The following is a 14,189-nucleotide window of genomic DNA, read 5'->3' as shown; positions in this document are numbered from 1 at the left end:
ACCTGCGCATGCACCTCATGATGACTAGCACATCCACTGTGTAGTATTTCCCCACTATGTGGACTCCAGTCCTGGAAGCTATCAGAGTTTTAGGCTAACACTAGTAGCTCTGTCCTGCTCTTACTGGAATTGGGGAAATGTACAGCAAACATTCAAAAATAAACAAGAATGTAAGCTAAGCAGTCTTATTGGGTTTGTTAACAAAAACTGTCTGACCAGATATTTTTCCTTTTCATACTTAGAATACTTGGACTAACTAGCTCTAAACAGCAGTACATGAACAATGCTGTTTATTTCCATGTCTTCTTTATTAACCATTACTTTCTGCCTGAGATTCAGCTTTAGCCTCAGTCTTTTAGCACAATATACTGCACGTATGCAGTATTCATGTGCATATTTAAGATCCGTCTACAAGATTCTTGTTTTAAAAGAAGTCAGAGAGAAACATTAAAAAACTCACCCAGGTACAGCGCATTCAACAAGGTTAGTAGGTTTGAGAATTTCAATGGTGAATCGGCCACCTTTATCATTGTAAACTGCATTTGAGGCAAAGCAAAACAGGAGGCTTGACAGAGGTGTTCACATTAAGCAAACTTTGCTTTGCAAACTGTCAATGACTTTGCTGAGTACAAACAATCATATCAGTAAAACTTCTAAAGTAATTTTTTTGAATAACATAAAAAAAATTCTCTGGTGCAAGAACTAACTCTCTGGTTTGTAGTTTGACCTGTCAGAGAAAAGGAGAGAAAGAAATGCAATTTAACAGCAGTAAACATTTAACTTTCTATAAGCTCAACACTTCTCCTCCAACATCTTCTTATCCATCAACCAATCCCTCTTTTACTCTTTTTCACTGATCCCTTGTTACTGGCTAATTAATAAAACTACCCTTTCCTGCTAATTGTCTACCGTTTATAGGACCACAAGAGACACCAAGGAGCAAGAGAGAGAGATAAAGAGAGAGAGGAATGGGGATGTAGGGGTATAATTATGTTAAGCCAAATCACACATGAACTTGATAGAGCTTATTCTTAGCACTGGGAATGTAGGAAAATGACAAGAAGGAGGGGGAGGAGGGGACGGCTCAGGTTTATTTCAGTTCAAAGAGCATTTAACAAGACTGCTCCAGTGCACTTTACAAGGAAGAGGATTTTTCAAAAAGAAAACACAAAGAGAAGAAGCAGAGAGAAGTAAAAACTGCAATTCCACCAGCCTCTGGCTTCTTATTCAAAGGCCTCTGCACACTACAGCGAACACAGAGATCATACAAATTCTTTACATATCACAATGTGCGAGATGGATCTAATAAAGTCTTGCTCGCAATCTGTGTCAGACTGTCTTATATCAATATTGGGGCATGTCAGATTGTACCATGAATGCCTATTGAATTGTAGCGCTACAATATAAACAGCAAATTAAATGATGCAAGCTGTAACACGTCATTTACTCACATCATCCATCTGCCCTGCTCTCATGTTTTGAGTTTTGTTTTGTAGGCATGGTTTTTAGCACACTGGATTTGAGCCAGGCTAGGGGGTGGCTCAAGGGATGGCTGGCCGGTCCACCACTTTATTCAGACTGAAACATCTTGACTACAGACAGATTGAAATAAAATTTAGTCAAAGATTCATGGTGCCCGGAGGATGAACCCTACTGACTTCAGTGATATACTGACTTTTCCTCTAACAGCACCTTGAGGTTTGTGGTGAGTGAAGTGAAATGGCTCAGCAACTATTGAATGGATTGCCATAAAATTTGGTTCAGACATTCATGTTCCCCACAGGATGAATTGTAATACACTCCTCTGTCTTCTCATCTAGCTCCACCATCAGGTCAGTATCACAATTTGTCTAACAGACAGGTTTCCAAGCAACGTCATCAGTAGGATGTGTGCACAACTGGGGGCAGAAAGCAAACCAGACGACTGAGAGCTTATGAGAAGATCAACATTTGAAGTTGTTTTTACACCTTAAACTGCACAAATCACCAGTGGTGGAAAGTAAGTAAGTACATTTACTCAAGTACTATACTTAACTACAATTTTGAGGTACTTGTTCTTTACTTGAGTATTTCCATTTGATGCTACTTTATACTTGAGCCTGTCCTCACAAGAAAAATGATACTATAGGTTGTAAATTCAGTCATCAAAAATGACCTATAGTTATATTATGTGTGAGTGACAGATGCCATCTAGCTGCCGTAGTAATTATGACCCGGAGAAGTGACACAGTTCAGATGACGTCAATATAAGGTGACTTCCTTATTAGGAGGAGAAGGGTTGGGTGCATGGCTAGATAGTTAATTAGATGGCAAAAAGGGAACTTAGCTGAAGGTGGTGAAAGCACAACCCAACTTCACAGCCTCTTAGCCTCTGAACATAACAATGCTCATGTTGAAGTCCCTTAAAAATATACAATTTAATATAGGCCTTGTTTGTAAGAAAAGCGACATGGATGATATATATATATATATATATGTATATATATATATATATATATTTTTTTTTTTAAAGGTAACGTTAAGAGCCACTGTTTAATTCAACACTTATTTTCTAGATAAATGTGGACTTGTTTCAGTAAAATGTAACTTAAATGACTAGTAAATAGATGGGACTTAGCTGCAGGAGACCACTGTTCGCTTCCAGTTTCCGACCATGAGGGTCATGTTTTCAACCACGGTTCGGGACATTTTTACTGTACCGCGGTGTTTACTGTTGCCATGGCAATTAAGTTTGCCTAACTTTGAGGAAGTACAAACTAGTGATCATTTTAACTCAAACCATAACCCCTAACCAAGTGGTATTTATGCCTAAACCTAACCAGACCTTAACCACACCATTGCCACACCATAAAACATTGTTTTTTAACAGTGATTTGTAACAGTTTTGGAAAGCAGCATGTTACACTCTTATTCTTCTATTTCCTATTTACTAGTCATTTAAGTTACATTTTTACTGAAACAAGTCCACATGTATCTACAAAATAGGTGCTGAATTTAACAATGGCTCTTAACATTACTTTTTTTTTCAAAATATATCATTCATGTTGCTTGTCGTAAACCTACAAACAAGGCTTATTTTAAATTGTATATTTTTGAGGGAGTTTGACATGGGTGTGGCAAACTCAGAACACATATTTATTATTGCTTTATACAGACTTTTTGCTGCTAATACTTATGTACTTTTACTTAAGTGGGATTTTTCATTTTTCACTTTTACTTGTAATTGAGTATTTTTACAGTGCTGTATCGGTACTTTTACTTAAGGATCTGAATACTTCCTCCACCACTGCCAGCATTTCAACTTTTGAAATAAACAATATTTGCTTATTCAGATTCTTGATTTTCATTTCTGGATCATTTTAACAACTTATAATGAGGTAATTGATTACTTTTCATTGTGGAAAAACCATATCAGACACAAATCATTAAAAGCAGATAATTTTATATAACTTAAAATGTGTGGAGGACCTTTACATTTGGTTATGAAAGAGATGTGACAAAGATATGTAGTGAGTGGGACATTTTACAGTGTAAAAAGAAACTGACCTCATACAAATGTTTGTGGTTTCTGTACTGACATTTACGGATACTTTTAGGCAATATATATACTCCATTAACATATCTGTGATAAGCTACAACTGGACATGCCCATGTAAAATAATCCAGTTGCAGTTACTGCATGCACACTAATTTATTTGCATGGAATATGGATCAAACCAAGAACAAATGGAAACTAGTATGACAGACAAGTTATTGAAATACATTTAACTTCTATTGCTGTAAAACATTTAAAAAATACAAATGTGAAAGATAAACACTTTAAAGTTACAATCCTTGAGTGGCTTTATGTTTTAATGAGAAGAGGCAACAAATGCTCAAAGCTGAACTTAAAGATTCATGGCTTTAATATTCCTTCACTTCATGTATTGGGCAGTGACATTAACAGGGCAAAGACAATTCAACACCATTTCATGCTCACATTTCAAAAATAATTTAAACTTTTCTAGTGGTCATGATTAAACTAATAATGCATTAATAGTGCAAATAAACCTCTCACAGTAAACATAAAGAGATTTATAGGAATTTATATTTACACCATGAATTTTCCATTTTAACAGCATCATTTTCGAAGGACTAAACGTGATAGGGGTTTTAAAAGAAATGCAAATACACATGAAAAATGATAGATAATATATGACAAAACAAATCACTGAAACATATTATTTTTTGTTTAAAGCATTAAGGCGTCTAGTTTCATGGCAGTATATGCAAAGTTGGCAGTGACAAGACTAAAAATGTAGGGAGTATTAAAACAATGGATTATTTAATTTACTATCATAATTATTATATATATATATATATATTTTATATATAACATTTGTTAACTTTCATGTTTTGTGCCTGAGGACCGCTTTGAAAAAATATCAAACCTCAGCAGAACTTAACAGACATCCAGTCTCCTTTTAAAATATATTTAAAAGAACTGATGAGATGATATTGTTATCACTATTTTTTGTGACTTTATCCAATTCAATATTCATTTTTAAGTCCAACTGAAATTAAATGTAATATCTTTGTCTACTGCAGCATACAGATCTGCTCTGTATCACTTGTCCTATGTGATCATTTGCAAAAAAAAAAAAAAAATCAAAAACCAAAAGAGAGATTTATATTCTAAATTTTTGGTCTCATGATGGTGCACTCTAGTTTTCCATTAAACCATCAGAATACCATTCAACTTGTTTCCATACAGCCAATCAAATCACTTCATCCGAATAAGCTTTCCTGCTATAGTCTCCTTATCTAACTCTCAAAAATGAAGGCACATCTTGTCCTGCAGCTTAGCTTGATGAACGAACCACCAAACTAACATTCACTGAGGAAAAGTGCACTGTTAACTAGATAGATAATTAGCTGCTCAGCTGCAGCACATGTAAACATACAGTACCAGTCAAACGTATGGACACACTGTCCCATTCCCTTGAATGAGAATTTATTTCCAAACTCTTGACTGGTACTGTACCTGCAAACAACACTTCAGTCCTGACACCGTGTCTGCCCATGACTTGTAATGATGCATGTCATCCCTCTCCCTCTCTCTCTCCCTCTCTCTGCATTTCCTGTCTATACTTTCTATCAAATAAAGGCACAATTCCCAAAAAAAAGTTTGTTTACTTTTATCTTCTCCCGCTGCTGGAGCTCCTGTCAATCAAACACAGACACCAACAGGCCCCTCTAGCCAGGTGAGATATAAAAATGAGCATTTCTAACTTCCCCAAAGACCCTTTTTTCTTCCTTTGAATAATAAAAAAATATAAACATTTTTAACTGCAAAAAAGGATGTCTAAATGTAATTTCAGTTGGACTCTAATTAGTCATAATAAATGGTAACATACCTTCTGTTAACTACTACTTAGTTTATGAAATTTGCTTAAATGATATCAGTATTATATTGAAAGTGTTGTCCGTCTGTCACAGGTGGTGATGCACTACAGCTGAACAATGCAGGCAGAATTCCACAAAGTGTGGTGGTGTGAACCAGCACAAACCTATTCAGACCACATTGTTACTGCCCGTTTACTGCTGTGAAACTAGAGGTCTGACATCATTATTGCTCTGAGGGTGACCTAAATACAGAGTATCTGCTAAACATGATACAGCACCACTATATCCTCTCTGAAGAAAGATGAGCATCTCTTTCAAGTTTGCATAGAGAACATTAGAGAAGGTAGAAAAGTGTAGAGATAGTGAGTAGGTCAGGCACATTTTTACAAATGATTCTTTGCATTTATTTTAACCATCTCATGGGAATGTGTGATCGGAACATGACAACGCTGGTTGATAAACCCTCTGGTAAACAATTTGTAGTCCTGTCATAGACTACCTACATGATAAACGCTTAGAATGATTTGCTTAACACTATAGTGACCCACGTCAGGAGTGTGTGTGTGTGTGTGTATGTGTGTGTGTGTGTGTGTAAGCATCAGAGCTGTCTGGTCAGCCTCCAGGTGATGAAGCTTCCTACAGCCAGGCCGCTGACGAAGATGAGGACGAGGCTGTAGCTGCGAGAGCTCAACAACGACACACCACTCTGCATGGACGATGATGCCAGCTCTGAGAAACTGTTGATCTGTGGACACACACACACACACACATACATACACACACACACACACACACACACACACACACAACCTTTTTTAACCATACAGGTCCAGAAACTATGGAACTATGGAACCACAGGAACTAAACTGGGAACTGTGGCCCTGTTTACACCTGCCGTTAACATGCATCTTGGGTGATCCGATCACAAGTACAGGTGTGAACGCACCCAAGATGCATTGAGATCCAATCGCTCAGACCACATTCGGAGGTGGTCTGGGCCGAGTGTGGCCACATTCTTCTAGCAGTGTGAACGTGAATGTGTCCTGGGCCACATTGAAGGACCGCCTACTCAACTGACGTTCATGTACCCTCTGTCAAAAGCTGTGTTCAACTTGTTTCATAACAGGATAAACAAATGCATTATTTTGTTTTTCTGTTTTTCATGTGAATTTAAAAAAATGAAATCCACTTCTCATTTTTTTCCCGTTCCCCTATTTTCCTCTTCAAATTGGTAATTGGAATAGAAATTAAACCAAAAATCAGAACAGAACTTGTTTTTCACTTGTCTGTCTAAAAAAAACATTTCAGAAGCTAAATGTTTAATTTTGTTTGCCCTGGATAGTTTCCTCTGTCCTGTCTAGTTAACTACAGTTTTTAGTTTTGGCTTTTTGGATGTGTAGAAGAACACAGAATATTCATTAACATTAGATCCTGACTGATGCTGTCAGCGTGTCGGAGATTTAAAGAATCAATGAAGTTACGCTGCTGTGCCTCGTGTGTGTAAATGTGAAGAGCGTCTCTCAAAAATGAGAAAAGTTTCTCGTTATAACAAGAAACTGAGCACATATTGTCAAGTCACGGTGGCGGCGGTACACTGCTGTAATACATAACGGAAAGACAGAAGAAATGAAGGCCTAACATACCCATCCTCCATGTTCTCGAATCCAACCCAGTAGGTTGTTTTTGAAGAAATCCACGGTCCACTTCAAGACCTCCCTCACAGACTGAGGGAGATGAGCCTCCACCATCTGATGGACACACAAACAGAGAGATGGAGATGAATACCAGGATTTTACTTTTAACAAACTACACCGTCTTGTGTTTTATTTGATTTAAAAATGATTTTCCACTGATAAACTGTCAGTTTTGCTGCTCTATTATAGAATGTATAGGGCTCAGTTGGATAAATAATGTGGGCTACTATAATTATTTTTTGTAGATTTACATGTATTGTGTGAAAGTAAGGCTTTTCAGTCATCATATTTTGGGAAGCAAATCAACTTAACAAGCAAAGTTTCATGTGGAGCTGCAGATGGAGGCGACAATCTAACAGACTGAATGAATGAATGAATAAAACTAGAATGGAAAGATACCACTAGATGTGAAAGAGAAAAAGGGGTGAAGTGATCCTTTAAATAGAGCAATATAAGGCCTAGGTGTATCTGATGAACTAAGCTCACATCTGTTGACCATCAAGTCCCAAAACACAATAACAGCAATGAAATGCACATCTGATTAATGATAGGTTCATCTGCCCAATCAGCCAACAACTGCTGTAACCTATGATACCATGTTTGTTAAAGAATGTACTTTCACGATTAGAGATTCTGTGTTCAGTAGGCTATGTGGTAACATTTCAATGTCAATCATGTCACTACAGCAGATATCATGAGACACTGCATTTAAGCAGCAAAACTGACAACTGTGATTAAAAGCTTGAAGGGATAAAGAAAACTCTGGAGAGGATATATATATACACACATATATTTCTCCTCCTCCTTACAGTGACGCAATCATCAGGTTAAAAATAGCGTTGGCCAAAAGTTACTGTTAACTAGCTTATGTTCTACTGTACCTCAGAGAGACATTTGATGATATGAAAACAAGCTTCAAGCTCATCAAAAATCAACAAACTGAGGCTCTCACTTTAAATTTTCCCATGATCCATTCTGATGTGAAGCAAAAGGAAGCTAACCCACCCGGAGAGCCAGCCTGCCGGCCACGTAGAAGAGCACAGCGATTCTCTCCCAGGTGATGCCGTGTTCAAAGACTTTGTCTGCCACTATCTTGAATCTGTCCCATGTGGAGCCAGAGCCGCAGCCGTGAGCCACGCCGTCTATCGCACTGCAACAAAGACAAGAGCAGAGGACAGAGTGACTGATCAAATGTTTATATAATTAAAATAAAAAAAAAATTTAGCTGGAGGAAAACCTCAGAGCATTCATCCCACATATAATCTGTAAACTCTGAGATTAAGTGTTTGAGATACTCACTCTTGGAACTCCTTGTCGTCTCGGACCCTGTCACCGATGATGCGGATCATTTTGCCCAGCTGGGTCACCATCTTCTGCTCCTGCTCAGTCTTTACTTCCACAGCCAGCGGAGTGAGAGGTGGGATGTCCTCTACGGGCACATCCTTCAGCTCCTCCTGTATGACCCTGCAGAGAGAAGTGACAGGTTACAACACAGACGCCCAACGTGGGAACAAAGCAACATCCATACAACTAAATCCATATATATATGACATCATTAGATTATTAATAGTGAAGCATCAGTGTTAGAGCAGCATGTTACTGTTGTAGCTGCTGGAGGTGGAGCTACTTTCATCTACTTTATATACAGTCAGTTGATTGTTTGCAGATGTGCTTTCATTGATTTTATTTATTGATGTGATTTTTATTGTCACATGTCAAACTCTGCAGCGATTCTTTTAACCTAAGACGACTTTCTCTTTACTGGGAATCCACAAAGAAAGCCAGACGTGAGCGGCGTGTAAGCACTATCGAAGCGCTCTATCCGTTCAATCTTCATCAACTTTGACCTGCGTTCAGCGTCTCTGTCCGCAGAACCAGCTGTCTGTCAGCAGCAGTGGCCTGATGAGCTGAGAGGACAGCAGCCATACTGTCTTCACCAGGCTGACTGACGGTAGAAATTTACTGAACCAAAACAGTTTTCATGTCGGCTCCTTGGGGAAGAAATCCACAGTTTGTATTTATTGGTTGATTGAATTCATTTCCCCGCCCACTGTAAGCAGGTGAGATGAATCTGCCTGTAGTGAAACCTGCAGCTCACAGGCAGACTGGGAGTCCTGATCAATCAATATAGATACCGTTAATAATATATAAGAACATATAAACAGCAGGAGAACTGTTAAACAGCTGTCTCTGCAGATAACGCTTCACTAAACGTGCCAGAGGAGAAAAAATAGACTCAGAGCTTAAAAAGATACGAGGGGTCAATGTGGTTTGATGCGTACTATGTAATGGACAATTAAAGTAAACTTCATAAAAGCAGATAAATATGTTGTAGTATATACAAACTATGTACTGTATACTAATATTGATATTGACCTCAAACCTACTTTGGCATTTCTGTAGTGCAGTGATATATTGAGCTGGTTATCAGTCATGATTATAAGCACATTGAAGGCATCACTGTGAGTTCTAAGAAATTGTGAACAGCATTTTTTCACTTTTTAAAAAAAATATATTTCATTGACTAAACAATTAATTGAGAAAATGATGGTCAGGTTAATGGATAATGAAAGTAACCTTTAGCTGTATCCCCAAACATACACATACATAATAACATAAAAGTAGAATTAAAGGAGGTGTGATGTATGAAGGTGGGCAGTACGGGTAACAATGTTACAAATTACAAACAATATTAAAAATGTACTGTGTATAATGAGTAAGAAAAATGTTTTTCACAAAGATTTTAAATTCAATTTTTTGTTGTCCATGATCTTGCAACCTGAGTATCTCCTGCATTTCCTTTCTGCATTGCATTGTGGGACAACGGAGTACATCGACAGCACACTCTAAAATGAGGCAATCTTTAGTTTGCATGCTGAATGAGTCACTTCTCCAGTATGAACACACTAAACACTGCTTTTAGTCAGAGTGTGCAGCTGTATGGAATGGGACACGGCTAACAGTGCTATCACAGGCTAATAATCTACATGCTGGTGATGTAAAACTTTAACCAGAACTAGACTAGCTCTGCTGATGAAGGATTAGATAAATACTACTAGATGATGCTGATTGCCATGCATGACAGGAATCATTAAGCATTCCGGAGGCTGACACACCTTTTCCTGTACAGAGTGTCTGACTCGTCATTGACCCTCAACACTTCTAAGGTACATGTTACAACATAGGTACAACGCAGGGGGCAGCGTGATTTACTGTAAGAGGTTCACAGCTATTACTGTAAAACGAAACTGATACTTGTAGGTGTTTTGAGTTCGGCAGGCAACTAACAATTATCTTCTATATTTAAAATAATGAAAATGATTTACCTATATTTGTAACACTCCAAACTGTACTATTATGTATGAAAGAAGAAAAACAGTAACTTGTCATATTAAGGAACCTGGAAACTGTTAATTTGGGGTATTTTTTTCTTGAAAAATTATTTAAATGAATAATCGGTGATCAAAAATGTTGCTGATTACTTTTGTGTAGTTGGACCATCAATGAACTGAATGATTATTTCTGCTCTAGTTATAAGACATGCGATATAATACAATGTTACATATGGACCCATCCAGGTGTCATATCTAGAAAATGATTGATAGTAAATGATTTTAGTGTTATAACAACATTCGCTAAACTAATCCATGAACTGAACTGAAGGGTAATATTAAGCAGGGCTGACACAATTAGTTGATTAATTGTTTAGTTGATCAAAAATCACACTGACAACAAATCGGAAAATTGATAAACTGTTCAATCTATTGATCAAGTAAAGAATATATGGATATATTCACTTCACAAATGTGATAATTCACTTTTCTTTTCTTTTCTTGTTTTGTTTCTTTAATCTTTAAATGACAGATTCTTAGGTTTTGGACTGTTGATGATAATAAAAATATAAATGAATACTAGTCCTAATATTAAGTGTGCTAAATGTCTTCATTTTAAAATAAAGAATAACTTCAAATCCATGTTGGTTATGGTGATAATAGTGAAACTTCACTACTTACTTTTTCATCATTGTGTAAAAGAGTTTTACGATAAATAATGAAGTAGCTTTAAAAAAAGAAAAAGGAAACTTACTCTTTGATGAGGGCTTCTCCTATCCTTTCATCTGTGGAGGAATGAACCCAACATTAGTGGTTAACATGAGTTAACATTAACGTTACGCGCTATAATACTGTTATAGATACAGCCGCGGGTCATAGAACAATACAGCTATGAAAAACAAGAATGTTACGGTATGTATTTACATATATATGTATAACCTTACCAGACATGCCGTTTCCTTCACTCGCCATAGTTTAAAAGTCACTGCAGAAAACTTCCAGGGAGACTTTCCTCCTCTTCCCTCACAGCCTCTGCTTCCTGCACTGTCCGATAAAAAGCACCTGAAGAAATAATTTAAGTCAGCTTCGGTGTTTCTTCAAAATGAATAAGCCTCCATGAATCGATACGAGCCGCAAGGTCTGAAACACACACATCGAGATTACAGACAGCAAGTTCTGCCTGAAGTTTCGTCTGAGCCATGAAGTGCGGCGCACAAACCGGAAATTCCGGTTAATGTTCCGGTAGGTTTTATATTTTTCTATTTATTCATCTTTTTTGTTGTTTTTATTTGCATGCGTTTACGGCTAAAGGGGGAAACTTATCTAGTTTGTTTAGCTCTGAAAAAAGCTAAAAATGCCATCATTAAAGCTATGAAAAAATACCGCCATCATTCTTCTTCTTGTTGTTTTTAAACGGCGGGCTGCAACTATCGTTTCAGGAGCACTACCGCCACCTATTGGAGCCTGAACCAGAGGTTAAAACTGAAGGGAAAGGCTCACAATTATGCTAGTGTGTTTAAAACAACAGTTGGACGTCTATGTGAACAGTGAAAGGGGTTTTTCTCGCATTCTCGCATTCCTCGCAACATTCCACACAGTCGTTTTGTGCAAAAAAACAAAACAAAACAGTTGATGTGAAGCCTATATGAGGCTTCAGCAGTCTGAGTTAGTCATATCGAGTGGATATCTGACACATTTACAGTCTTTTTAGCATCAAATTCCCTCTTTGTGTTTCCTCAGACAGTGTTTCCCTGTTGAGCTGCGGTGGAAGTATAGTAACAAAAAGACTGTAACGTTGAAAGATATCTACTTGAAGGTTCATATTAGCTTCAGATAAACTTTAAATACATTTTTGCACAAAAGGAGGACTGCGGATTTTGTCCCCTTTCTTCTAATGGTCAGTATGAACAGGAGGAATGATTACAGCAAGAAAAATCTATTTTTAAACTCTTTTTTTCTTTCATATTTATTTAAATAAATCCTTGTATGTATACACTGTAGGCTCTATTGCTCCAGCTTATGTACATGCACCTCTTGGTTATGAGAGCTCCAAGTCAATTATGAGTGAGAGGGGTGGGGTGAGGTCATACTGGAGAGAAAAAAAAATGTAAAAATTGTTTGTGAAGCAATAACAGATGATGCTTGTTTGTACATGAATAAAAAAAAAAAGAAAAAGAAAAAGAAAAGAAAAACTGATTCAATGTTCATTTGGGCATCTGACTGTTGTTTTAAGAAACACTTGACAAATTTTGAACCTGTCCTTTAAATCTTAATCATGAATCCTGTTTGCCTATAAAACAGAAAAAAAGCACATTCCACTGAAGAAATTCACTACAATTTTTATACTGAGTGCATGAATTCTGCTTCTCTGAGTTCTTCTGTCATCTGTCAATCCTTCCTTTTCATATTTATTACAGTCTATAATTACAACTCTATGGACTCATCTATCTGACAATGATCACATAGAGCAGTTGGATGCCTACCAGTACTCTTTAGTGTGCTGTTGAAGTTACTGCCACTTTCCTATTGAGTTCCTCTAAACTCAATTCAATCAATTCAATTTTTATTTATATAGCGCCATATCACAACAGAAGTCATCTCAAGGCACTTTTCACATAGAGCAGGTCAAGACCGTACTCTTTAATATACAGAGACCCAACAATTCCCCCATGAGCAGCACTTGGCGACAGCGGTAAGGAAAAACTCCCCTTTAACGGGTAGAAACCTCAAGCAGACCCCGGCTCTTGGTGGGCGGCCATCTGCTTTGACTGGTTGGGTTGAGAGAGAGAAAGAGAGAGGGAAAGGGGGAGGGGGGACAGAAGAAAAAAAAAAATCACAACAACAACAACAACAAGCACGAGCAGCAACAGCCAGGGAAGGATGCCATCAGGACTGTGAAGGACCGCGAAGGTTCGGCCCGGGACTCAGCTTTTCCTGTGAGATGAGAAAGCACAAAAAACTCCGGGGAAGAAGCAAAGTTAGTGACATGCATTGATGTTACATGAATGCATACAGATGGAGAGGAGGAGAGAGGAGCTCAGTGCATCATGGGAAGTCCCCCAGCAGTCTAGGCCTATAGCAGCATAACTAAGGGCTGATCCAAGGCGAGCCTGGTCGGCCCTAACTATAAGCTTTATCAAAAAGGAAAGTTTTAAGCCTACTCTTAAACATAGAGAGGGTGTCTGCACCCCGGACTGAATCCGGTAGATGGTTCCATAGAAGAGGAGCCTGATAGCTGAAGGCTCTGCCTCCCATTCTACTTTTAGAGACTGTAGGGACCACCAGTAAGCCTGCATACTGGGAGCGCAGTGTTCTAGTGGGATAATACGGTATTATGAGCTCTTCAAGATATGATGGTGCCTGACCATTAAGGGATCTGTAAGTTAGGAGAAGGATTTTAAATTCTATTCTAAATTTAACAGGAAGCCAATGTAGTGAAGCTAAAATGGGAGAAATGTGGTCTCTTTTTCTAGTTTTAGTCAGAACACGTGCAGCAGCATTCTGGACCAGCTGGAGAGTCTTTAGAGACTTGTTAGGGCAGCCTGATAATAAGGAATTGCAGTAACCCAGCCTAGAAGTAACAAATGCGTGAACTAGTTTTTCTGCATCTTTTAGGGACAGGATGTGCCTGATTTTTGTGATATTACGTAAGTGAAAAAGGCAGTCCTTGAGATTTGATTTATGTGGGAGTTAAAGGATATATCCTGATCAAAGATAACTCCCAGATTCCTTACGGTGGTGCTGGAGGCCAGGGTAATGCCATCCAGAGTAGCTATAT

The 14,189-nt window shown here is 37.9% G+C and overlaps 1 protein-coding gene across 1 annotated transcript; it reads right to left on the bottom strand.

The window, feature by feature from the left end:
- Nucleotides 1-3,428: 3,428 nt before the first annotated feature.
- Nucleotides 3,429-11,653, bottom strand: LOC122966867 (apoptosis regulator BAX-like). The gene is made up of 6 exons (XM_044331236.1): nucleotides 11,356-11,653; nucleotides 11,166-11,196; nucleotides 8,379-8,543; nucleotides 8,085-8,229; nucleotides 7,029-7,133; nucleotides 3,429-6,130 (listed from the first exon to the last, which is right to left on the bottom strand). The coding sequence occupies exons 1-6, from the start codon at nucleotides 11,381-11,383 to the stop codon at nucleotides 5,984-5,986; spliced, it is 621 nt and encodes a 206-aa protein (XP_044187171.1). The 5' UTR covers nucleotides 11,384-11,653; the 3' UTR covers nucleotides 3,429-5,983.
- Between the last annotated feature and the right edge of the window lie 2,536 nt (nucleotides 11,654-14,189).

Source organism: Thunnus albacares, chromosome 17 (genome assembly GCF_914725855.1).
Source record: "Thunnus albacares chromosome 17, fThuAlb1.1, whole genome shotgun sequence".
NCBI lineage: Eukaryota > Metazoa > Chordata > Actinopteri > Scombriformes > Scombridae > Thunnus > Thunnus albacares.
This window is presented reverse-complemented; position numbering and strand designations above follow the sequence as displayed.